This window comes from Melopsittacus undulatus, chromosome 6, assembly GCF_012275295.1.
Source record: "Melopsittacus undulatus isolate bMelUnd1 chromosome 6, bMelUnd1.mat.Z, whole genome shotgun sequence".
Lineage (NCBI taxonomy): Eukaryota > Metazoa > Chordata > Aves > Psittaciformes > Psittaculidae > Melopsittacus > Melopsittacus undulatus.
In genome coordinates, this window is record NC_047532.1 from 52,298,287 (window position 1) to 52,321,752 (window position 23,466).

Sequence of the window (23,466 nt, forward strand, 5' to 3'; positions counted from 1 at the left end):
GAAGGCCAACATTCTTTGATGTAACAATCCTCAGAATTAGAAAACACATTTTGGAAGAGAAAAAGGGGTCTTGCCGAGGTTGGAGATAACATTTGCATATTGTGTTCTTTAGGGGGATGGGGCTGGGTTAAGCATGCAGTTAGGTCCCAGAGCATATTGATGTTGTGTTTGCTCTGTTCCTCAGTGGGGGAGCTGGCTGATCTGTCAATGTCTGTGGCAGAGCAGCTCCACTGCCTGTTATGTGATAGCTTTGTCAGATTTAGGATGTTTAGCCAGACGCAACTCAGGTGGAAAACCCCACTCTTTGCAGGAAAAACTAGATTCTTAGAATGGAAAGATCTGTGAATCACTGTATGACTATTGCATTTAAATTAGTAGCTGTTTTCTGTGTTTGCTGAGGTTGTTTTTGACTGTCTTAGTGGTAGTAGAAGATAAATTTGTGCAGCTCATTAAAGTATTTTAGCTTTTAAGTGTTTAAAGTGTTTTGTGGGTTTTGTTGTGGGTTTTGTGAGGTTTTTTGTTTGGTTTTTAAGTTTTTTGTTTTTAATAAAGCTGTTTCTAAAGTACATACCGCTTGCCAAAAACACACCAACCATGTTGTGGCTAGTGACTTCAGTGGTATTTCAGCTGTAAGTAATCTTATTTGTGATGTGACTGACTCTCCTGTATGTTTAAATAACATTAATGACCAAAATGAACTTCCCCAACCTAGCAAGGTGAATATGAAACCAACTTAAATATTACAGTATTTTCGAAGCACAGCCAAGGTATTGGTGTTATCAGCCATTCTTTTCACCTCACTTCCTGGTAGTACAGAATGGGAAAACTGATTACGAAATTGGTGTGGTTTGGTGTTTTGTTGTTGTTTCTTTTTTGTTTTGGTGGGTTATTTTAATTATTCCTTAATATGGATGATCTTGGCTTTAAGACAACACTGAAGCATCTGAATTTATTTAGTTAAAGTGTATGTATCTTAACTAGGAAAAAATAGCCATGTATTAATTTCTTTCACCAAAATATTCCTAGTTCCAAATAGTCATAGGAATTATCAGTTGAATCTCTCATGGTGGTGACACCATGAATTGTTAGATTATCAAAGCACCGTGAAATCTTTCGTCCAAGACAACTAGAAGAAGTAGTCACAGATAAGGGCTTGCTTGTACTTAGTCTTTGCTCTGGCCTTTAATGATACCCAGCTGATATGCTGTTACTTGCTTACTTGACTCTTGTTTCATAGCATGGACGGTTGCAGCTTTTATCTCCTGTTCCTTATTATGGCCTTCTATCACCTGTACACTTCATTTTTCAAACAGACCTCAAGCTTTTTTTTTTTAATAACATTTATCCACTCTTTGGAATCTAAAAAAGTACAAAAAACTCATATCGTCAAGAGCAAGAAATGAAGTAGATTGTGTGGTTTGATAGTGCTTGAACAATGTATTTGGATATACTTCTTTCTGAACCTACACATTATTCTAATTAGATCATTAAGGCCTGTTGTGTTTTCCTTAAACTAGAGAATCAGAATACTTTGGGGGAGGCACCTGGTGGCCATCTAGTCCACACTGTTGCTTGGGGCACAGCAAAGACAGTTTATAATTAGAACCATTTGAAAATACTGCAATGTAAAGTGTTTTAATATACCTTGTATGTCAGCAAAGAACACCTTCAGGAATCAAAAATTTACACATTTTGAACTGGAAATCAAGTTCACTTCTTGCCACAATATTGCAGTGGTAAAGTAACTTATGCCCAATTTTTTTTTATTCCCCCCCCCAAATTTGAAAGCACAGAATTCTGTGCAGCAGAGTTTTCCTCCAGCAGGCAGCCCATGGGCTGTGGTCTGCTCCTGGTGGGCAACAAAACAGTCCTGCTGGTAGCTAGGTTCCCTGGTCAGCTCTCCCAGCTCAGCTTGTTTTCCTGCACATCTTTCTCTTCACAGGATCTTTTCTGTTGCAAGGCTACTCCCTGTTTGGTGTGCAGTGTCTGCTTATCTTTATTCTGTTGACAGATATCCTTGCATCTCCAGAAGGGTGGCTTGATGTCAGTAGTTACAAAGCAGTATCAAATCCTTGTCCAAAATGTAACTTAGGCTAATGGCTCCAAGTACTGTAAGTGTTCTTCAGAGCCTTTCAGTTCTTTGTATCAGTCATGACCTTTTTTTCATTTCACCTACTCAAGGTGAATCTTGCTTAATGGCAAAAATGCTTGTCTTGTCCAAGCTGTGTATTAATTTGGGTGGCTGAAATTTTCATTTATTTATTTTTTTAATATAGACTTAAAGCTTTTCAGGCAGAATTACAGGGCATGACAGGGTCTCAAAGAAGTGTTGTATTTTCATTTAGATATGGTAAAGAACTAGCTTTTATTGGTTTGTCCAAAATGGCTTATCTCTCTTCCTTAAGAGTAAGTCAGTGCTGTTAACTAGTTTGGTCCAAAAGATTCCCTTTTTGTAGAAGAGGACGGAACTCCAGCAAGCTTTCCTGACAGAAGCTGCCAGAAGAGCTTACCTGGTAGGTGTTTTAGGATCTGAGGATCTTTGCCTTTGTTCTAACTGTGATTTCCTCAAGATTTGTACTTGTTTCAGCACTGTGGTGGTTTTGGTGATCCTAGAAAGGAAAGCAAAGCATTTTCTAATCAGTGTGCTAAGATTAGAAATTTCAGCTGTTTGTACTAACTGAAGTTTGTTTGTAGTTTATTGCTGTAAAACAATTTACATTGAAAATATCTTTTACCTCCAAATCTCTATTAAAACTATGTTGTGTCATTGTTCTTTGACCCAAGTTTTCAGCTTGCATGTATCTACACTTAAATAAATTTTTAATGCATGAGTCCATTGATTTGACAGAAATGGACACAGCTGCATTTCATAAACTGAATATGTTTAAGTAATAATTATCCAGTCATCCACTGAATGTCTCAAGTATCCAAGTAGAATTTGGATAAGATATTGCTTGTGAATTTACTATGCTGAGTTCGTAGTGCTGGAATAATTTTTAAAATGCTTTATTATTAATCATTACCCTGAATTTATTTTTGTGTTCTATAACAAGAATTTGAGGCTTGACTTTATACCATTGACTTTATACCATATAAATGTTTGGCATAATTGGTTCTCATGCTTTGCCAGCTATGCTCTTCAAATTAATGCTTGTCTTACGTCTCAGTGTCTTTTTGATGCCTTCAGGAAAACATTGTATTCTACATTAGTTATACAAGTTCTACAAACTCTAGGTATTTATGATGTCATTCCTTCCTTAGAGCAGATTCTTTCATCAATAATGTAGATAGATGGCTAAGAAATAGCTCCAGCAGGGCTCTCATTTATACTGTCCATTTACCTGAAATCACATTTAGTTTTTCTGGTGATTCAACTGTTGATGTTAGTGCACAAGAAGTACAGTGGATATACCAGAATTTCAAGCCTTGAGATAAATTCCTGTCTCCTTTGAGAATCTAAAGAGACAAGATTTCCCTGTAATCTACTGTAAGTCTGTTTTGAAAACAAGAAAGTCTGATACAATCTTAAAAATACACTACACCATTCATGAAAATATTTACTCCAGATTATTTCAGTTGAAGTGAATATAAGCTTGGCCTCTAATTTGAAGCACACTGACTAGGTCATAGACATCTGCTTGGGTCAGCTGACAAATTCTCCCTGGATTTATTTGGACATTCTTAAAAGTGTGAAACAAGTTTCCAACATCCATTTTGTTTGTTAAAGTCCTGGATTTGTATGAATTAACTTGGATTTACTTGATTTCTGTATCATGTTCTATTTAGGCAGATGCTTTGCTGGTCAGCAGTTACTAACTGATATTGGGTGAAGAAAAATATTTAATATTAAACTATTGGTATTTGGCTCTCTACCTGTTCTCATTAGTTTCCTGATTTACTGAGGTTCTCCTGAAGGGAGGTAGAAATGTGGGAAGGATGTGGATGCTTGGATAGAGAAATAACTGTCTTGTGTCTCGCTTGCTTGTAGAAGTCTGATACTCTGAGCTTGACACACTTTTCTAAACAACTGCAGTGGATAGTGGCACAGCAGAAAGTCCAGCTTTCTTCCCCAGATCATAGAATCATAGAATAGTTAGGATTGGAAAGGACCTCAAGATCATCTAGTTCCAACCCCCCTGCCATGGGCAGGGACACTTCACACTAAACCATATCACCTAAGGCTTCATCCAACCTGGCCTTGAACACTGCCAGGGATGGAGCATTCACTACCTCCCTGGGCAACCCATTCCAGTACCTCACCACCCTCACAGCAAAGAATTTCTTCCTTATATCCAGTCTAAACCTCTGCTGTTTAAGTTTCAACCCGTTACCCCTTGTCCTGTCACTACAGACCTGTCATGGTTTGAGCATGTTTTGAGGGTGTTTTTGTTCAAGGTTTTTTCCAGCCAGGTGGAGGAGGGGAGTCCGGGAGGAAGGAGAGACAGGACACCTGACCCAGGCTAGTCAATGAGGTATTCCATACCATAGCACGTGATGCCCAGGATGGATACTGGAAAAGAGAAGGCTGGAGGGGGAGAGCTCGGGAGAAAAATGGAGGAGGGAGCACGCGGTGCTCAGCTGGGCAGGGTGGAGTGAGTTATAGGTTGGTGGCTGGTGGGGTGTTGTATTCTTTTCACTTGCTGTTTGCTGTATCATTATCATTTGTAGTAGTAAATGGCAGTAGGGGTTTTGTGTTATACCTTAGCTATTAAACCGTTCTTATCTCAATCTGTGGGGGCTACATTATTTGGATTCTCCTTCCTAACTCTCCGGGAGTTGGGGGACTTGGTTTAAACCACGACAAGACCCTAATGAAGAATCCATCCCCAGCATCCCTGTAGGCCCCCTTCAGATACTGGAAGGCTGCTATGAGGTCTCCACGCAGCCTTCTCTTCTCCAGGCTGAACAGCCCCAACTTTCTCAGCCTGTCTTCATATGGGAGGTGCTCCAGTCCCCTGATCATCCTCGTGGCCCTCCTTTGGACTTGTTCCAACAGTTCCATGTCCTTTTTATGTTGAGGACACCAGGACTGAACACAATACTCCAAGTGGGGTCTCACGAGAGCAGAGTAGAGGGGCAGGATCACCTCCTTCAACCTGCTGGTCACGCTCCTTTTGATGCAGCCCAGGATACGGTTGGCTTTCTGGGCTGTGAGTGCACACTGAAGCCAGCTCATGTTCATTTTCTCATTGACTAACACCCCGAAGTCCTTCTCTGCAGGACTACCATGAATTTCCTTTTTGCCCAACCTGTAGCTGTGCCTGGGATTGCTCCCACCCAGGTGTAGGACCTTGCACTTGGCAGGGTTAAACTTCATGAGGTTGGCATCAGCCCACCTCACAAGCATGTCAAGGTCCCTCTGAATGGCATTCCTTCTCTCTAGCGTATCAACAGAACCACACAGCTTGATGTCATCGGCAAACTTGCTGCGGGCACACTCAATTCCATTGTCCATGTCAGTGACAAAGATATTAAATAAGACCGGTCCCAACACCGATCCCTGAGGGACACCACTTGTTACTGGTCTCCAGCCGGACATTGAACCGTTGACCACAACTCTTTGAGTGCAACCATCCAGCCAGTTCTTTATCCACCGAGTGGTCCACCTATCAAATTGATGTCTCTCCAATTTAGAGACAAGGATGTCATGTGGGACAGTGTTGAACGCTTTGCACAAGTCCAGGTAGATGACGTCAACTGCTCTACCCCTGTCCATCGTTTTCGTAGCCCCATCATAGAAGGCCACCAAATTGGTCAGGCAGGATTTTCCCCTAGTAAAGCCATGCTGGCTGTCACGAAGCGCCCTGTTGTTTTTCATGTGCCTTAGCATGCCTTTCAAGAGAATCTGCTCCCAGATTTTGCCAGGCACAGAGGTGAGACTGACTGGTCTGTAATTCCCCGGGTCATCCATTTTCCCCTTCTTGAAAATGGGGGTTATATTTCCCTTTTTCCAGTCATCAGGAACTTCACCTGTCTGCCATGATTTTTCAAATATGATGGGCAGTGGCTTAGCAACTTCATTCACCAGCTCCTTCAGGACCCGCGGATGGATTTCATCAGGTCCCATGGACTTGTGTACATTCAGATTCTTAAGATGGTCTCGAACCAGATCCTCATGTACAGTGGGCCCAAGGTCTAGGTTTTCACAGTCCCTGCGTCCGCCTTCCAAGACTTGGGTGCTGCGGTCAGAGCCTTTGCCAGTGAAGACTGAGGCAAAGAAGCCATTCAGAACCTCAGCCTTCTTCCTACAGAAAGTTATGCAATGAGTTCATGGGTATCTTGAGTTTTCTTTACATCTACGTGTGATGTGTATGTTTATGCAGGATATTAATTCTAGATACTTGGTCTGTTTTTGTCATTGTTTTTTCTTTTATGTGCTTTTGGCATGTGAGTTGTGATTGTTGGTGGCAGAGTTCCTGTAGCCTGTTGACAGTTAACAAAACTCATGCCATCAGTTGTCATGTCTGTTTCACAACCGGTAAGTGCGCAGTTGCACATAAAATTTTATTTAAATATTTTCCCCAAGTCCTCTTCCTGTGAAACATTCTTTCTGTTCTGAGAGAATGTATGCAACCCATACGGGTCCATTTGTAGATTTTTATACTAATTTTCTTTGAGTTTGTCTTCTGTTGGAATTAACTAAAAATTAATCAGAATTTACTACATTTACAAAAAGTAAAAAAGTTGCAACTGAAAATAAAAAAGGCAGTTTCTGGAAACTTTTGGTTGTATTACTTTGCCGTGATATTTTTGCTGATGCACAGTCTATAGCAGTTCTTTCCTATTCAAGTTATCTTCATTACCCAGAAACAAAACTGTGGATCTCAGTACTTCTGAAGAGAGTATTTGGGTGCTGGAATCTGGTAGCAGCATTCAATGCTCCACTGCTGCGTACTCTTAAATGCGACTTCTCTATTCAGAATGTTGTCCGCAGCTGTATTCTTCCTTTGATAGTTCTGCTGATACCATGCCTACAGATTTAACCTGTAACAAAAATATTCTGCAAACTAAGCATCAGGTAATTGACAGGACATTAACCTGCTCTTGTTTTCTAACAAAACTGATAGCTGCATGCCCACGTGGAGAGGGTCTTGGAAAAACCAATTGTGCAAAGGTTATCATCTTATAGAGCTACCTATTTAGAACTAGTGCTTCTAGTTTAAGTAACACCTATTTATAGTTTTGCTTTTTTACCTCTTATTAATGGAAATAAGTATCGGTAGTTTTTAGCTTTCAGAAATGTCTCTAGGTTATGATTTCTCTTGTTTTGTGTGTTTGGGGTGAGGAGGGATCCCTCCTCTGGTTACTGACTGAGCATGCCTGTACTTATTTGGATATTTGAAGAAATGTTTCTCAAACAGTCTAAACTGTCAGCAGGCTTGAATTCTGGAGAGGGAGACTGAGGAGGGCAAAACCTTATTATACTTGTACTTTCTGTGCTAAAATAATTTGATTCCCTAACGCTTACCCTTTTGATATATGGGAGGAAAAACAAGCCATGGATCATAACTTGAGATGTTCAGTGCATTCTGACAGCAGTTTTAAAATAATAGCCAGAACCAGAGGAATAAATAATTCTTCTGTGCAATGTCCTTTCTAAAGTACTACAAAATGGAGCAAAAGCTTGTAGGTGATCTCTGAAGAAAGTAGCTCTGGGAACCTGATATTTGTAAGCAGTTTGTGAACAGAAACTTGATCAGTTCTTGTGCAGTTCAGTTGTTCTCTTGGTGAACCTACATTTTTAACACTCAAGCTCTGTTGAAGAGATCTTTTGTTAGAAAAAGGCAAACCTCTTACAACCCCAGGCTAAACTTATATAGCATTTACACATGTTCACATTTTTGGCTTACTCCATTTGTTGCCTTCAATGATTCTTTCCTTCTGCTTGATTCATGCCTGTATTGTGTGAGGGCCAGGATCTGCTACTGCTTGCAGCTGTGTACCAGTGCTAGTGCTAAAATTTGTTGCTTTGTGCTACAGTATCCACCGCTTAACTCTTGACTGTGAGTCAGCTCAGAGTAGAGCTGACTTTGGGATGGTTGAAGTCAGAATGGTAAGGATCTCCTTCGTATTTGCGTGTAACTAAAAGTCTTCCATAGTGAGTGGAACTTCTTTGTTGTTGCTGTAAGTTGATTAGCAAACTTGGCTAATAGTTTGGTTTTTGTAACAGGATTTCATTAATTTTTGCAATAGGATTTGGTAAACAAGTAGCTTGTGCCCTGGAGAAGGATATTCTCCTGGATTTTTGAAGTTTTTTATTCATCTGAGGAGGTGGAAGCTACAGGTTATATCAGTTCTTGAGATTAAGAAAGGAGAGCCCTAGGTGCTGAAGCACGATGTACCAAGAAGGACTTTTAACAGCTGGAGACTTGACATTAAGGCTCCATCTCATTTATATCTTATTTTTCTCTCCCATTAGTTGTGCCTCCATGTCACACACACACAAATGTTGTTTGCATTGTGAGCACACAAGCACACATGATACTGAAAGTGCTCTGTGGGTAGTATCTTAAAGAATAATAATTTCACTTAATTGCATGTCCAGGTAAGGCATCTTGTAGGGTAAGAGAGGAGAATCTAAGTTAAGGACCATAGCTAAATGAAGTTTGCTACCCCCCCCCTTGTCAAACTTAATAAAACTTTTTTTTTTTTTTTTTATTCTGTTTGTTATCCTGCAGATTCTAATTTCAGCTGTCTTGGAGCTTAAACAGCTGATACTGCTTGTGATGGTTGTGCAACAGATGTTTAGGGGAAGAATGGTTGTGTGACATAACTGAGTGGTTGAGTTGGATGGCCATAGAAGTGCTTTGACTTTGCAGCAGGACTAATCAAAGCAATGAAGAAAAGAGTCATGTGGTTACTGGATTAGTTATGCTGCTGATGCAGATGCCATATGACCTTATTTCTTTCAAGGAATCTAGTATCAGCTTCAGCTGTAGTTTTTGCTTTTAGTACTGTTTTCTGGAAATTGTTTAAGAATCCAATTGCTATATTTTGATTTGAGCTAAAGTTTACATTTTATTCATACTCCTGGTATGTCCTTCCAATACTCTAAATATGGTTTCCATTTCTTGCAATGGAGTCTTCAGAGGACCTGGAAGCCCTTCTCTGCATATACATCCTTCAGAAAATCTGTTTGAAGCCAGGTATCCAGAACTGCATTGAGTACCACATTAGTGTCTCAAGATGTTCTGGAGGTAGTATTTAGATGTAACTAATGCAGACATCTTGATCTCATGTGGCTGCTTCATGCTTACAGCATTGGTGCCAAGTAATTTCTAACTGATGTGCTGAAATTCATAGCAGACATTTTATAGAGGTCAACCCAAATGATCCATTCATGGTTGACTTCAGGTTTTCATTCTTCTGTCCATCAGATAACGTAATTTGTCCTGTAGTACATTGCTTTCTTGTATTTCTAAATGTTATATCATTCTGATACTTATACTGGTGTTGCATACTTAATAACTGTTAAAAATCTCTTTGTATGCTAATGTTATGCTCCTCTGTTTCAGTTACCATCATGTCTGTGCCCCATGCGTATTGTCTTCTAGTGTCTCTGTCTTTACTAGTAGCAGCTGATGTTTTGACAAAATTCATGTGGCTGACTGGAGATTTCGTAGCATGTGAAATTTTAGGTCTGGGATTTGATTCTCTTCAATGATAAATTTCTTGCAGGAGGATGAGGTTATATTAAGTTGCATAAGTTGCTTGTGCTTTTGTTTCATCTCTATTGTGGAAGTGTATTTTCATATCAGTTTTGCTATCTTTATATTACCTCTTAATATCGTCATGCCTACTGAAAACTGAATTAAAGCATGTGTTTATGTCACTTTCATTTTTCTTTTGTAATGCTGTATATATACTGCCTTTATTCATACAGCATAACTTATGTTTTTACGTTTTACGTTTAACAAGGAACTTGGTTTTTTTTTTGTTTTGGTGGGTTGAGTGTAAGCCTGAAGAATATAGTTTGGAAGGTACAATTTGGTTTTGACTTGACAAAATCTTTCATAGGTGAATGAACATTCTTTGTCCGGTCGCCTATTCCTTGCTGACTTTCTGTTTAATTCTAAGCTTTCCTGTGTGTTGTTTTCCATTTTGGTATGGGTGGTTTGCTTTTTTTTTTTTTAATAAGTTTGGGGTTTTTTTAGGTTTTCTCTTTTGTTTTAGCAGTTCTCTGCCTTTTAGACAATAAGCTTTTTTCCCCTTTTTAGATTTCTAGCTTGACCTATCTGTATGTAGCTCCTACAGACTTTGAGGGATTGCAGTGGGAAGTAATGAAGAACAGTGGCTTCTGTGGTGAGGAGGTTGCGCTTTTCTCTTTGTCAGGAGCATTAAAAGCCTGGTGGTCTGCTCAGACTATCCTGGAGTTTTTTTGCCACTGCAGTACCTGTAATGACTCTTGTTATCACAATGCAGCCTTGTGCTGATTCCTGAATCTTGCCTGTTGCAGACCAGAGAGCACAGCCTGGCAAATAAGTTATATTTCTTTGGTGTTGGCTAGTATGTGCCTTAGCTAACATTGTTATTTAGTACACAAGTCTTCTAGGCATACTGAGGTGCTTGCATGTGTACCAGGCTGCAGGGAAGAACTGTGAGTGTGATCAGCCCTTGCCCTGATGACAGGTGGTATGAATACTGGTACATGGTGCTGGGGTGTAGTACCTGTATGCCTCTGGGGGACCTTCAGTGCTGATTCAGATAGTGCCAGGCAATGCTGGAAAAAATACACTTCCAATTAATAATCAAAGAGCTTGAATTTAGAATGAGAATTCAGTCAGTGGCTCCAAGATTTCATTGAAGCGTCTTGAGGTCCTGGTGTGGAATACTTAAACCTAGCTAGGCTGTATTATGCATGGTGGAGTGAAGATACCTTATTTAGAAAGAAATAACTTTTTCTGTACTGTTTGTCAAAATACCAGTGAGAGTTTCCAAAAGATCAGGAGCTCAGATTGGTTGTCTTTATAACCAGTTTTTTGGTTCCTACTGTTCTTTGGACCACAGAGTCGTTGGTAGTAACTCTGCAAAGGGATCGGTGATCAAAACAAATGACATTTAATACTGACATTATCAATAAGAACAAGGAGAATATTGGTCATCATGACTCTGAAGCTATTCATAAAATGGCACTGTGGCTATGTTTCCTCAAAGCTCTTGTACTGTTCTGGACAGGCAGCTTTTAATGTAATTTTAGAGTAATCTTTTAAATGCCACTTGTACAGTATATTTTTTGGATAGTGCTTGACCCAAGCTGAGACAAGAATGTCCCTGGAGTCTGCTGTAGAAGGGAGTCAGGCTTAGGTGTCCTGTTAGGCACCTCTCAGAGTCCAATACACTGTGACCAGAGTGTAATGTTTAATATTAAATTTATTATTTGAAGATAGTTGATGTTACAGAGGATTTCTAATTCAGGAGAGTGTTACAAAAGATACTAAATCACAGTATAAATGCAGGTTAAACTAAGCAAAATCAATTGCAGTATAAAGTTCACAATGCCAAAATGTGATCCCCATTTCTGGTCTCTAGCATATGCTTGCTGTCACAATGTTGGGCAACCCCAGTCACCAGCAAGGAATACATGTATTGAAGCTAGCTTAAGCCTGTTGCTCTCTTTGACATTCGTTTATTAATTACTTGGGTTTTGCACTCAGTTGGGCTGAACCACTTTTTCACTCCCCCCCCCATGTGGTCTAGCTAACTCAGGGAGACATTCAGGAAACATTTACACCACTAGTTGATTCACTCAACTAACACAGTCAGTTGATCCACTCAACTGACATAGCTGTTCATCTAAAACAAAGGCCACTCTCTTGTCCTCTTTGTGCTGAGATAAGGTCAGCTTCTTTGCAACTGCTGTGTTCAGTCACACCCTGCATTGTTCTCTGAGCATCAGCAGTGTGACCATGAGGCTCATCTTCATAGAGCTGCCTTCCATTTTGGGGCAGTCACTACAATGGGGTGGTCATCAAAGTCATCAAAACCTTGGATGAATTTGCAGGAAAAACTCAGGCTCATTGAAGATAGCCAACCCTGCTTGGTTGTGCTGGTTTGGCTGGGGGAAAGTTAATTTTCTTCATAATAGTATGGGGCAATGTTTTTGGTTTTGTGCTAGAAACAGTGTTGATAACACAGCAATGTTTTAGTTACTGCTGAGCAATGCTTACACAGAGTCAAGGCCTTTTCTGTTTCTCACACAGCCCCACCAGTGAGTTAGCTGGGGGTGCACAAGTTGTTGGAAAGGAACACAGCCAGGATAGCTGACCCCAGCTGATATCCCATACTGTATGATGTCATGTTCAGCATGGAAAGCTGGGGGAAGAAGGGAGGGACATTTGGAGTGATGGGATTTATTTCCCCAAGTAACCTTTTCACATGATACAGCCCTGTTGTTCTGGGGATGGCTGAACACTTGCCTGCTGAAGGGAAGTAGTGGATGAATTCCTTATTTTGCTTTGCTTGCACACGTGGCTTTTGCTTTACATATTAAAGTGTCTTTACTTCATCCCATGAGTTTTTTTCACTTTTAGCCTTCTCTTCCCCCTATCCTGTCCAGGGGGAGTAAGTGAGCAGCTGTGTGGTGCTTAGCTACTGGCCGGGGTTAAACCACAATGTTAGTCCAGACATTTTAATTCTTTGGGTATAATGAATCTTTTTCAGTATTTTTAGTTATTCTTTTTTTTTACTGTGCAGCACTTATGATATGGAGAGATAGGAAGATACCACATAGCATGTCTAGGCTTCAGGTTGGCATAGATGCATGCATAAGTATTTTATGTGTTGTATAAAGCACTTTCAATTCCACTTGAATGCATTTCTGAGCACAAAGGCATTTATTAAATTGAAGAGGCGAAACAGACTGGAAGTTAAAATTACCCCATGTAATTCAGTTTTTGTAATTGGATATACAGGGTATGCAGTGAAAACTGTGACTCACTGCTGTAGCTCGTCAACGTTCATTTCATCTATCCAGATATGTTGCTCTGAACAGCCCTGCTGTTGATCGCTTTCTGATATTGCTGTTTACTGCTTATTTTGGTGTTCAGCAGAATGGTAGTATAGCAAGCAAATGTTTTATTTATCCCAGTGTTAGGGTTTGGTTTTGTTGGGTTTTTTTTTTTTTCAGTATTTGTTTTAAATGATACACTGGCCAGAATTGTTGCTGTGACTTTTCATTGTTATGGGAGTTGTGATATTCTCATTTTCAATGCAGCATTGGAAAGTACATTTTAAATGCTGCATATTCTGGAACTTTTAAGTTGATAAATGTTGCCTTATAGCAGTTCAGTGTTAATTCTGCCCCTTACTGTATCTCCATGAAGTGGGAAAAAGTATAAATGTATTCAGACATACTGTTGTAATGTGCCAGTGGGTGCCAAATTAATATTGCATGGATAGTTTTGTTACGATGCAGCCTGACTGGCAGATGTTCTATTTTGTAATCTCAGTTTCCTTTGCATATAGGCTTTTCCAAGTGACATTCTTTCATTTTTAAAACATGTAAAAGAAAAAAAAAACCACCTCTTTTATGTGCCTCATAGGAGTCTCTTCTCTGCATATTGACCAGTTTCAGCCATGCTTGACTAAAGGACAGAGATCACAGTCAGTAACAGGGTAGAAAAGGAAAACCTGAATCAGTGTGTGCCACCACTGTATCTCCAGGAATAGTTCTCTGAGATGGAAAGTCTATCACACAGTTGCCAGGCTTACTGATCCCATTTAGCCTGCTGTTGGGTGATTGAGCACATGTTGTGTTCAGACAGCACACTGCCTGTCTGGCACTCAGAATAGGTGGGCAGGTGCAAACAAAGCTTGTAATAGCTTAGGAAAGAGGTAGCAAACTGTTGCTGTTAAGTGATCAAGGGTGTATGGCTTGAGGTAGCATATTAGGAAATGGCTTCTGTGATGTGCATAACTTCTTTTGAATAGCAGCATCTAAATCCCTCTGCAGAAACCCTTTCAAACTTCAGTTTTCACTTTTCCTTGGTCAGAAACATTTCTTCCTCAATTGTCTTCCTTCCTACACCCCGTTAGTATGGGGAGGGGGAAATACTTAAGTAAATGTGACACAAGCATGAAATACATAATCTTAAACTAAAGATTGGCCTAGTATGGTACAATTATGAGCAAGACAGTATGATGAAATTATGCAGAGTGTCAGATTTCTTTATGATTCTAGTGGTTAAATACAGATTTTTAAAGGGTAGCTTTTTTTCAGCTGAGGCAGTGATTAAAATGGGACAAGTGTACTATTTTGAACATGTGGAGGGCCTGAAAATGGTTTTGGAGGTATGACTCCTCTTGTCCTCTACTGAGAACAATAATTCTCATAAGCATAAATGAGAATTATGGCACATCAGTTAGTTTCACTTCCTTGCTTTTCAGTTCAGTAAATGAAAAGGCTGTAGGAAAGGGGATTTGGTGACCTGAGTATTTAAAGGTATTACTAATCAGACAATCTTAAGGGTAATTGAGATAGGAAAGGACACAATAGCAGCGACACTCAAGCCAAAGATGAGTTAAGTTTTCCCTTGTATGGCCTGTTAGTATAATACCAGCTAAAATGTAAGTGCAGTTAAGTGTATTTTTAGTGGTGGAAACGCAATCTTAATTCTAGCCTGGGGGCTAGGAGTATAATGTGAAAGGGAAATGTAGCATCTTTTGTCCTGTGAATGAGACAGTTACATAATTAAAAAAAAAGAAAAAACAAAACCAGAAAGGGTGGAGTGTGGGATGGCTGTTCTGAACTGCAGAAGTACAGCTCAACATAGTTCAGATAGGGACTCTTATTACCCAAAATATCTAGAACCTGTAGTGTTTGAACTTTGCAATGTGGGTTGCTTTCAGTTGCCCTCCTTTCTGTATTGCATTCCTGTGATGACACTTTAAAGTTACTGCTTCTTTTGAGGCTATTTTATTTTTTCAATATTGCAGTTTCTCACCTTCCAGGCTTGTTTATCTGACATACCTGTTTTAGATCACTTGGAGATAGAGCTTTTTGAAATACTTTATTTCATTACGTAGAGGGCTTAAGTATGAGTTGCTATAATACTGTTTTGTCATGTGATATTTGTTACCTGTTACTTACTTTCTCCATTTATTTGCAACTGTGTTAATAGTTCCAAGTTAAACTTCAGACCTGAAGTGATTTTTGTAAATAATAACTTCAGAAACAATCGCACTTGTTATAAAAACATAGACCTGTGAAAACTGATTTATAATCGTTTTCACACTAGAGGGCACTAACATCTCATGAAATGTAAGCCCAAATAAATATTTATTCTATAACACTTAAGTATTGGGTAGTCTTCCTGGTTTTTTAGTGGATGCCAAAGTTTTCTGTTTCTTTGTAGCCTTTTCTCTGTAGAAATGAAAAGCAATAGTATTCTTGCCAGGATACATTAAAAGTTAGTGTGCCGAGTTTTCCTCTGTATAGGGTTTGTTTGCTTTTACTAAACAATTTGAGTAATTTGTGGGGAAAAGTGTAAATTCCACTTGTATCTTACATTGGTTTTAATGAGGGAATTTTAGCTTAAAGCTGGTAAATAGACACATAAGATTGGAAATTGTTGGATAACTGCTTACAAAAGTTATCTAATAAGTTACAGCTGGATTATGCTTTCTAAAGTAGGTAATCAAAGGAAAAGAATCATATGTGAACTGATGTTGCAGGCCTAACTTTAAGTTAGAGTTAATGCATACATTTACATATCAAAAGTAGTAGGAAAAAGAATATGAAAGTCTATACTTCCAGTAACTAATGGATAACAGTGCATGTAATTTCAGAATGTTAGAATGTAAAGTTTGGATCTCAAAGTGGTTTATTCATGTTGGAAGTACTTTTTTTTTTCCCTACAGATTTTTACATACTGAATCTTGTTTAAAACACATGAATAAAATGGTTTCTCATTACTTTTTGCTCTTTGTAGGAATGGTTACTCAGTTGCCTTGGAGATGATCCTGGTGCTGTAAATGTAGGGCTGAAGATTAATGGTGTGGGCAGGATGGACCTAATGAACGGACAGTCAAGCAGTATTAACATTGCAGCTACCGCTTCAGAGGTAAGGGTTACAAATTTTAGTTATTAGCTACCTAAGACCATAAGTACTTAATTTTTTTTTTAATGTACCAAAATGTAGGTTTTTCTTTTAACAAATCTTTTTTGTTTCGTGTGTTGGTTTCATATGCCCCAGTTTAGATGTGAATAACTTAGTTATGACCTTTGTATACAAAAATAAAGCATAAGCTAGGATTTACAGCTTTACCACAGCCAAAGCTGGCTTTTTTATGTTCTCTTCCATCACATCTAGACAAAAAAGCTTTACTTTTCAAGTTTTAACAATACTAGGTGCTCTTAGTGCAATAAGCTAGCAAGGCCTGTGGGAAATATTCCTTCTTTGGCAAGTACCTCTGTGTGTGTGTGTGTGTGTGTGTGTGTGTGTGTGTGTGCAGTCTGATACAGTAGCACTGGAATAACCATGTTGCCTTGTCTGTTGGGCTACATTGAGACCTTGGTATGGGTTCCCCCCTGCCCACTAAAGTTTCTGCCCTTTACAAGACAGAAGCAATGGAAATTGGCCTCTTATGCTGCTGCCTTATTGTGAAGTTACACATTTTTCCATTTGTCATCTACTTGTTAAGGAAAACAAGGGGCTGGGAGAAGTTAGTACCAGAATGGTTTGAATTCTTTTTTGTTAGGATCATGTAAGAACATGTTGAGAGTTGTGACTGATTCTTAAATTCTTAGAAATGTTTGAGGGTTTGCAAGACCTGGTTGGTTTTGTTTTGATCACCAAAACTCTTGCAAATCTTCCTGTTAAAGATTTTTTTGTTGTTGTTGTTGGTTGGTTGGCTGGTTTTGGTGTGGGTCTGTGTGTTTTTTGTTTTGTTTTGTGGTGGTTTTTTTGTTGTTGTTTTGTGCTAGGGGTTGTTTGTTTTTCTTTCATGCTTAGCAGCTGTGGGATGGAGGGAACCAAATATCTGCCTTTGCATACAGAGTGATCTTTCCAATGCCTCCTTTGTCTGACTGCTTTAGGGTGATTGACTATAAGCTTTGGGTTGTACTGTTGTACAATACTAAGTTAAGCTTTCTGTTTGGGGGAGACAGTTACTTTATTGCTGATACATGTTATTTGCCTTGCTTTTTGTCACAGTGTGAAATGTTTTTACCTTAGTGATTTGAGTTTTGAGTTTGTTTTTGTAAGAGAAGGATTAAAAAAACCCACCAAAACAAGCCCTTTTGTTTAAAGGACAATGTATTCAAGAAGGCTATAAAGTCAGTAATGATTACAGCCAGGAAGTCCTAAAAACAGTTTCTTCCTTGAATGAGTTCTTGGACCTTACCAGAGATGTTTATTTAATTTATGTATTTATACATGGGTTTTGATAGAAGAGCTGCATGTGTGCTATGCGCTTGCATGTGCATAGGGAATATGGAAAGTACCACAAAAAAGGCAAAAGGAAAATTGGAGTGTTATCAAAAGAAATGAAATAATCTTCAGCACAATTTCACAATTGTTCTCAAAATTTGAACAAGAAAACTGTCATCAATCTTCAAGACTGTTTGGTTTTTTTTTTTAATACTGATTCTTGTACTTACCATTGTATTATGAATCGTTGATTGACCATTTGTTGGCATGCAACTGAAATTTTCTTGGAGGAAAACTCTCTTCAAGAAGATAGCCTTGAGTATTTACATGATGTCTGATAAAATTAGGTAAAATATATTTTGGCCAAGTAACATGAATCTGGTTGCTGAAAGTGGATTTTTTTTTTCCCCCCAATCTTGACTAACTGTGAGGAGGGAGAACGTGTAACTGAAACGTTTCTGTAAGCATGTTGGTTACTGGAAAATACTGGTCTGGTGTGGAGTTTTTGGTGTTTTCAAAGTCAGGTTTTTCAGGGAGATGGTACTATTAGAATGACCTAACTGAAACTGGACATGATTACTAAATATAAATGCTTTGAACAAACGTGCTTAAAAATGAACAGGAGTTTATTTCAGCTGGTTGAAGTCTCAAGGAGGTCAAATGTCCTTGTTTCTGTGAGTGTGAAGCCAAAATATATGTGGTGTAGCCCTAAAATACTGTCTTGTTAGATTTTCAGTAGAAGACACAATTACAGTAGAACTATTTACCAGCTTCAGTGACCATGCAGTACCTTCCTTTCTGCCTTGCCATCAGCAGACATGGTGTAGGTGTTACTGAAAGTGCAGTGTGACAGTGCTGAAATTCGACTTCCGCCAGAAGTTATTTGGTGAAGTGATCGTTCCTACACACGTTGTGGATATGACCCATAGCCATGGTCTGGAAAACTTCCAGTATTAGCATACACAAACTGTCAGAAAGTGCCTTCATTACGTGGGCTGAACTCTTAATATTTTCAACCTTCTAGGAGACATGCCCCTGTGATGGTGGCAAGGATAGAGTGCTTAAGGATGCATTAGTGACCAACTTAAGACTAGACAGGTCTTAATATGTGCTGAGTGTTTTTTGCCACAGCTAACTTGGAGCTCCCAGCAATGGTGAGGTACGTTCCGTGCATTGATACTAGTTTTCTTTCTCTTGAATCTCTCTAAACAATGTGTTAGCAAAACTGTTGTGGAGCTGTGTTAGTATTTACATCAAAGTTGTGCTATTACTGAAGCATCCAGGTGCCATACAGTATGCCAGGCAGGCATACTGTTTGCTGAGGAAGCGTTACATTTGATACAGGTATTGACTAGTTACTGTGGTCTTTTGTGATGATTTTGTCCACGTGTCGTCTTAGTTCTTATTTTGTAGTTGAGAGATTGCTGTATACCAGGTTTCTGAAAGTGAGAAGAAACTAAGAAGCAAGAAACATACATGCATATGTTACATTGCACTTTCAGTAACACCTACACCATGTCTGCTGATGGCAAGCCAGAAGGGAAGGTACTGCATGGTCACTGATGTTGGTAAATAGTTCTATTGTGATAGTGTCTTCTGAAAATCTAACAAGACAGTATTTTAGGGCTACACCACATGTTTTGACTTTGGCTTCACACTCACAGAAACAAGGACATTTGACCTCCTTGAGACTTCAACCATCTGAAATAAAATCCTGTTCGTTTTTAAACAGATTTGTTAAAAGCATTTATATTTAGTAATCCGAGGAGAGGGGGAGCAGCAAAGTGATTGCATGTCATATGCTTATTTCTGAAATAAGTATACTTGAGGTTCAGTTGCAAAGCATACATCTGGATGTGACATCTCAATTTCTATGCTCTTCTTTCCTGTAATGACCAAACAGAATCTAGGTTTGCATCTGTATACTAGAGAAAGTGATTACTTGTATGAAAATAATACATTAAACATATGAAGTGTGTTAATTTCGTATAAAGGGTTAATTTTTTTTATAGAATCAAATAATAGAATAGCTAGAGCAGGAAAGGAACTTAAGATCATCTAGTTCCAACCCCCCTGCTGTGGGCAGGGAGACCACACACTAAACCATCTCACTCAAGACTCCATCCAGCCTGGCCTTGAACACTGCCAGGGATGAGGCGTTCACCACTTCATCATCCTCACAGTAAAGAACTTCTTCTTTATATCTGACCTAAACTTTTTGAACTGTATTTGTGTTCAGCAGGGAAGCAAAATCTTTATATTGTAGATGAAGAGTCATAGAACAATATTCTAGGATGTGATATTTTTTGCAAATGTTAATTACTAGCATTAGAAAAACCCAGACAGCTTCAAAGCTGAAATAATTTATATTAAATGCCTTCAACAGGAACACACATGGATTTTTTTTTTAAGTTTTAATGCTTCTAAGAGAATCAGGAGGAGATTGATAATGTTCTTTGATGTTAACTGTTCCTTTTGGACAGGCTCTGTCTTTTTCCTCACCGTAGTGGTATTTTTTTCTGTTTGTAATTCAGTGTGACTGTATTATTACTGCTGCTAACTTTCCTGTCAGTGAAATTGGAATTTAAATATGCATTGAAAAATAACTGTTTTGTTTTGAGGAACACCTCTGAAATGCATTGAAGTCTGGGTGAGAGTCTCTTATTTAGCAATCTTTGTCAGCAGAAAGTGTAGCCTGTAACTGACTTTTAGTTGATTATTTGCTCAGTAGGAAAATTCTGTGAACAGTGAGGTTTAAGCAGAAATTTTGCTTTTGGGTATGTAAAAAAGAAGTGAAGCAAAATATCATCAGTGGTTTTATTTGTTTCTGCAGAAGAGTAGCAGCTCAGAATCCTTGAGTGACAAAGGATCAGCTGAGCTGAAGAAGAGTTTTGATGCAGTGGTATTTGATGTTCTAAAGGTTACACCAGAAGAATATGCGGTAAGCAATTAGAGTAATTTTTGTTACTTTGTGTGCGAATCTTCTTGGCAGCTTTTCCTCTGATTCTCTCTTTCTGGTTTTTGCCTCATTTCTGTTGTCCATGGGTTTCAAAACTGGATCCTGTGCTATAATTCTTCATTTTCTATATTCTATTTAATGTTAAATCATCTTTTTTGGGCTATGATGTCTATGGGATTTTTTGTTTGTTTTATTATGGGGGGGGGTTTGTTGGTTTTTTCTCCCCCCCACCCCCACCCCACAATCTTACCTGTAGTGTAGACCAAAGATTCTTAAATCTGTATGATGCAGATTAATTCTGACATGACTATTTCAATTGCAAGAGTATACTTGACCTCTACTTGTTTTTTTCTGGTGGTGTCTTATTTTTTAATTCTGACAATTCTTACGTCCAGGGAGTATTTTCTTCTTTTGAGTGTACAGTTGCAAGATAATGAGTTGGGTATCCTGCAGGACCAGGAGCAATGAGAACAATGTTTACTGAAACATTGTGTGACTTTTTTGTTTCTAATTTTAATCCTACTTGTAGAGGTTAAGATGACACATGGTCCCTCTAAATGATTCAAGTATGTTACTTAGAAAGATTGCTAACAAACTATTGTTCCTCCTGCATTTAAAATTCAAGTGAAGAGGTTCCTGATGTCTTCTCCTGGGGAGATTATCAATATGTGGTAGTATGTATCACAAAATATTCTCATTATATTTGTTCTATTTTCTAATTGTTAACAACTGTTCTGGTTAATTGTAAAGGGCTAAATTGATTTTAATGAGTGTACTGAAAATTTAAAGCATCTGGATTATGAAGTAGTACTTACACATTAGATTCTTCTTAATATGATTTATTCCTGACTGAAGTTCAAGTCATGTGGTTCAGACCTCTTCCTTGCTCTGTTGTCAGGAACAACTAGGTAATGAATCACCTACTTTTCAGAAGTTGTTTTTAGTGCTGGCTATCAATTCAGTTTATCTTAAGAGTTCTCTACATAAAGGAAATCTAAGTACTTTGGGAATTTGGGGCTAGGGGCATGAATTCAAGTGGAATTATGCATTCAGGCCAGCATAAGTTCTTGTGAATGCCTCTGCTATGTAGCCAGTGATGGATGCTATTGAGCAGCAGAGTAGATCACTTAGTTTCTGTGGAGTTGCTGTCACTCACAGGGAGAACAGAAAATACAAATGTTTTGTCTTGTATCTGATTTCATAATTGTTTTGCTCTACTCTCCTCTGCTGTCTAATCTTTCATCTCTGAGCAGGAGCCTTTTACTTTCATGGGTGTTCTAAATGTTACCTATTTAGTAAATCTTGGTTAGATAAAAATTTTCTTAAAATCCAGTGTTCCTGCTGTTTTCATATTATGAAAACTGGGTAGAGTTCCATTCACAAACAGGAATCTTTTAATGAAGCATTTCCCACTACAATTAAAAACCCGTGTTTTGCATTTTTTGTTTATACTATCTGGTATTAATACTGCTGTTTTCTCAGTTCCCAAAAAGAAAACATCTTTACTCTGTCTTTTCCCTTTTAAACTATCTAGATCTTCATAACATGTTTCAGTTACTGTAAATGGATCTGAAATGTACTACAGATAGAATTCTGGACAATTGAGCAAAATTGCCATTAGCGTTCAGCCCTTTGGCAAAGTAAAAATTAATTCAACTTCTTAATATGTTTCTGTACACAGCTGCATGTCTTTGTTAATGTTTGTTTCCCCAGGCAAGTTTTTCTGCTTTTTGATTAGGGCTTACTTGCTTTGTCTTTTTCTGATGATTCTTACCTACTGTTGTAGAAATAGGTAAATTAGCCAAAAATTTAGGCACTTTGGAGGAAAAGTACCTTTCACCATTACCTGTTTTCATTTTGTTGGCCTTTTTCTTATCCTTCCTGGTTTTAGTCCTGCTGTAACAGAGAAGTGCAAAATTTTCATCTGGGTTTCAGTTTTGGTATGAGACTACCAGAGTGATGCAGTATGGCCAAGCTGTTGAGGATACCAGCACAAATGATAACGCAAAACTGTCTTAGTAACATTTATGTTATAATATATGCTACCAATTGCTTTTTCAAAGTATGAGGAAACTTCTAGTTTAATGATGCCTCTTCTAAAACCAGATGCAGTGCAGACTACTGACATCTGTGACCTAGTGAGAGCTGAATGAATGAATACTGTTTAAGAAATAATATTTTCATTTAAAGTGGTAAACTGAGGAAATAATATGTGGGCTGTGTAAATATCTTTTTCACGGTGAGAAAAGGTAATGTGATAAAGCCAGTAAAATTGCAATAAAAGCAAGGTGTTGCATCAGACCTAATTAGTTGTCAAATGGTTAGAAATCTTGGCTTGAATGAAAAAATTCCAGTGCATAGGTAGCATAAAGATGAGTTACTGATAAAGTCAACATCAGCATTGGGAAGTCTCATCCCATACCTTCTATATGTTGCGTTTTGACCAAAATGGGTCACACTGTACAGATGGCACAATTACCATTATGCTGAAGAAAGAAGAGCAAAAATCTGAAAGATAATAAAGTTTGAAAGGTCCTGGAGATAATATTCATGCTAGTGGTTTCAGTACTGATATGAGAGGGACAGATGTCTTTTCAGTTCCCACTCTGTTAGAGACATCATTATTACTTCAAAATGTGATCTGTTCAGTCAGTTAATGGGCAAGAGACAAACTGGACTATAAAAGCTATTGCTTATAATCTTGTATTTTCAAGAAGCTGCTTCCCAAGCCAAAGAGAAGCCCAACTGTAAAGATTTTTGAGTTTACTTCCATATTCTTCCCTTTGGCAGTCATCCAACACTACCTTGAATGCATAGTTGGTGCGCTGTTTCATGTAGTGATCTTTTGTTCAGTCTTGTAGTAACTTTTTAGCAGAAGTACACCAGCCCTGCAAGGGGTCTAATTTGATCAGTAACAAATAATTATTGTCATGTATGTGTAATAGACCAGTTATACTGTTGTAACCAACCTGGTGATTTAAGTTCTTTGTAAGGTTGAAGGCCACTTTAGAAACAGGTGAGATCTTCAGGCATAGCTGCTGCTGTTGCAAATTTATAGTGTGCATTATCCCTATGCAGCTTACAAAACCAGTTTCCAGGGGATGTTTCATGAATTTTGGGAAAAAAGAATCCCATTCA

General features: G+C 38.5%; 1 protein-coding gene across 3 annotated transcripts in view; it reads left to right on the forward strand.

Moving 5' to 3' along the window:
• RALGPS2 (Ral GEF with PH domain and SH3 binding motif 2) overlaps positions 1–23,466 on the forward strand; it is a 120,115-nt gene that overhangs the window by 10,895 nt on the left and 85,754 nt on the right. For all 3 annotated transcript variants that reach the window (XM_005150197.3, XM_013129354.3, XM_031050209.2), the window contains exons 2-3: positions 15,930–16,061; positions 20,203–20,310. In XM_005150197.3, coding sequence (XP_005150254.1) covers positions 16,005–16,061; positions 20,203–20,310 — 165 coding nt within the window. In that variant the 5' untranslated portion in view covers positions 15,930–16,004. The remainder of the gene's footprint in view (positions 1–15,929; positions 16,062–20,202; positions 20,311–23,466) is intronic.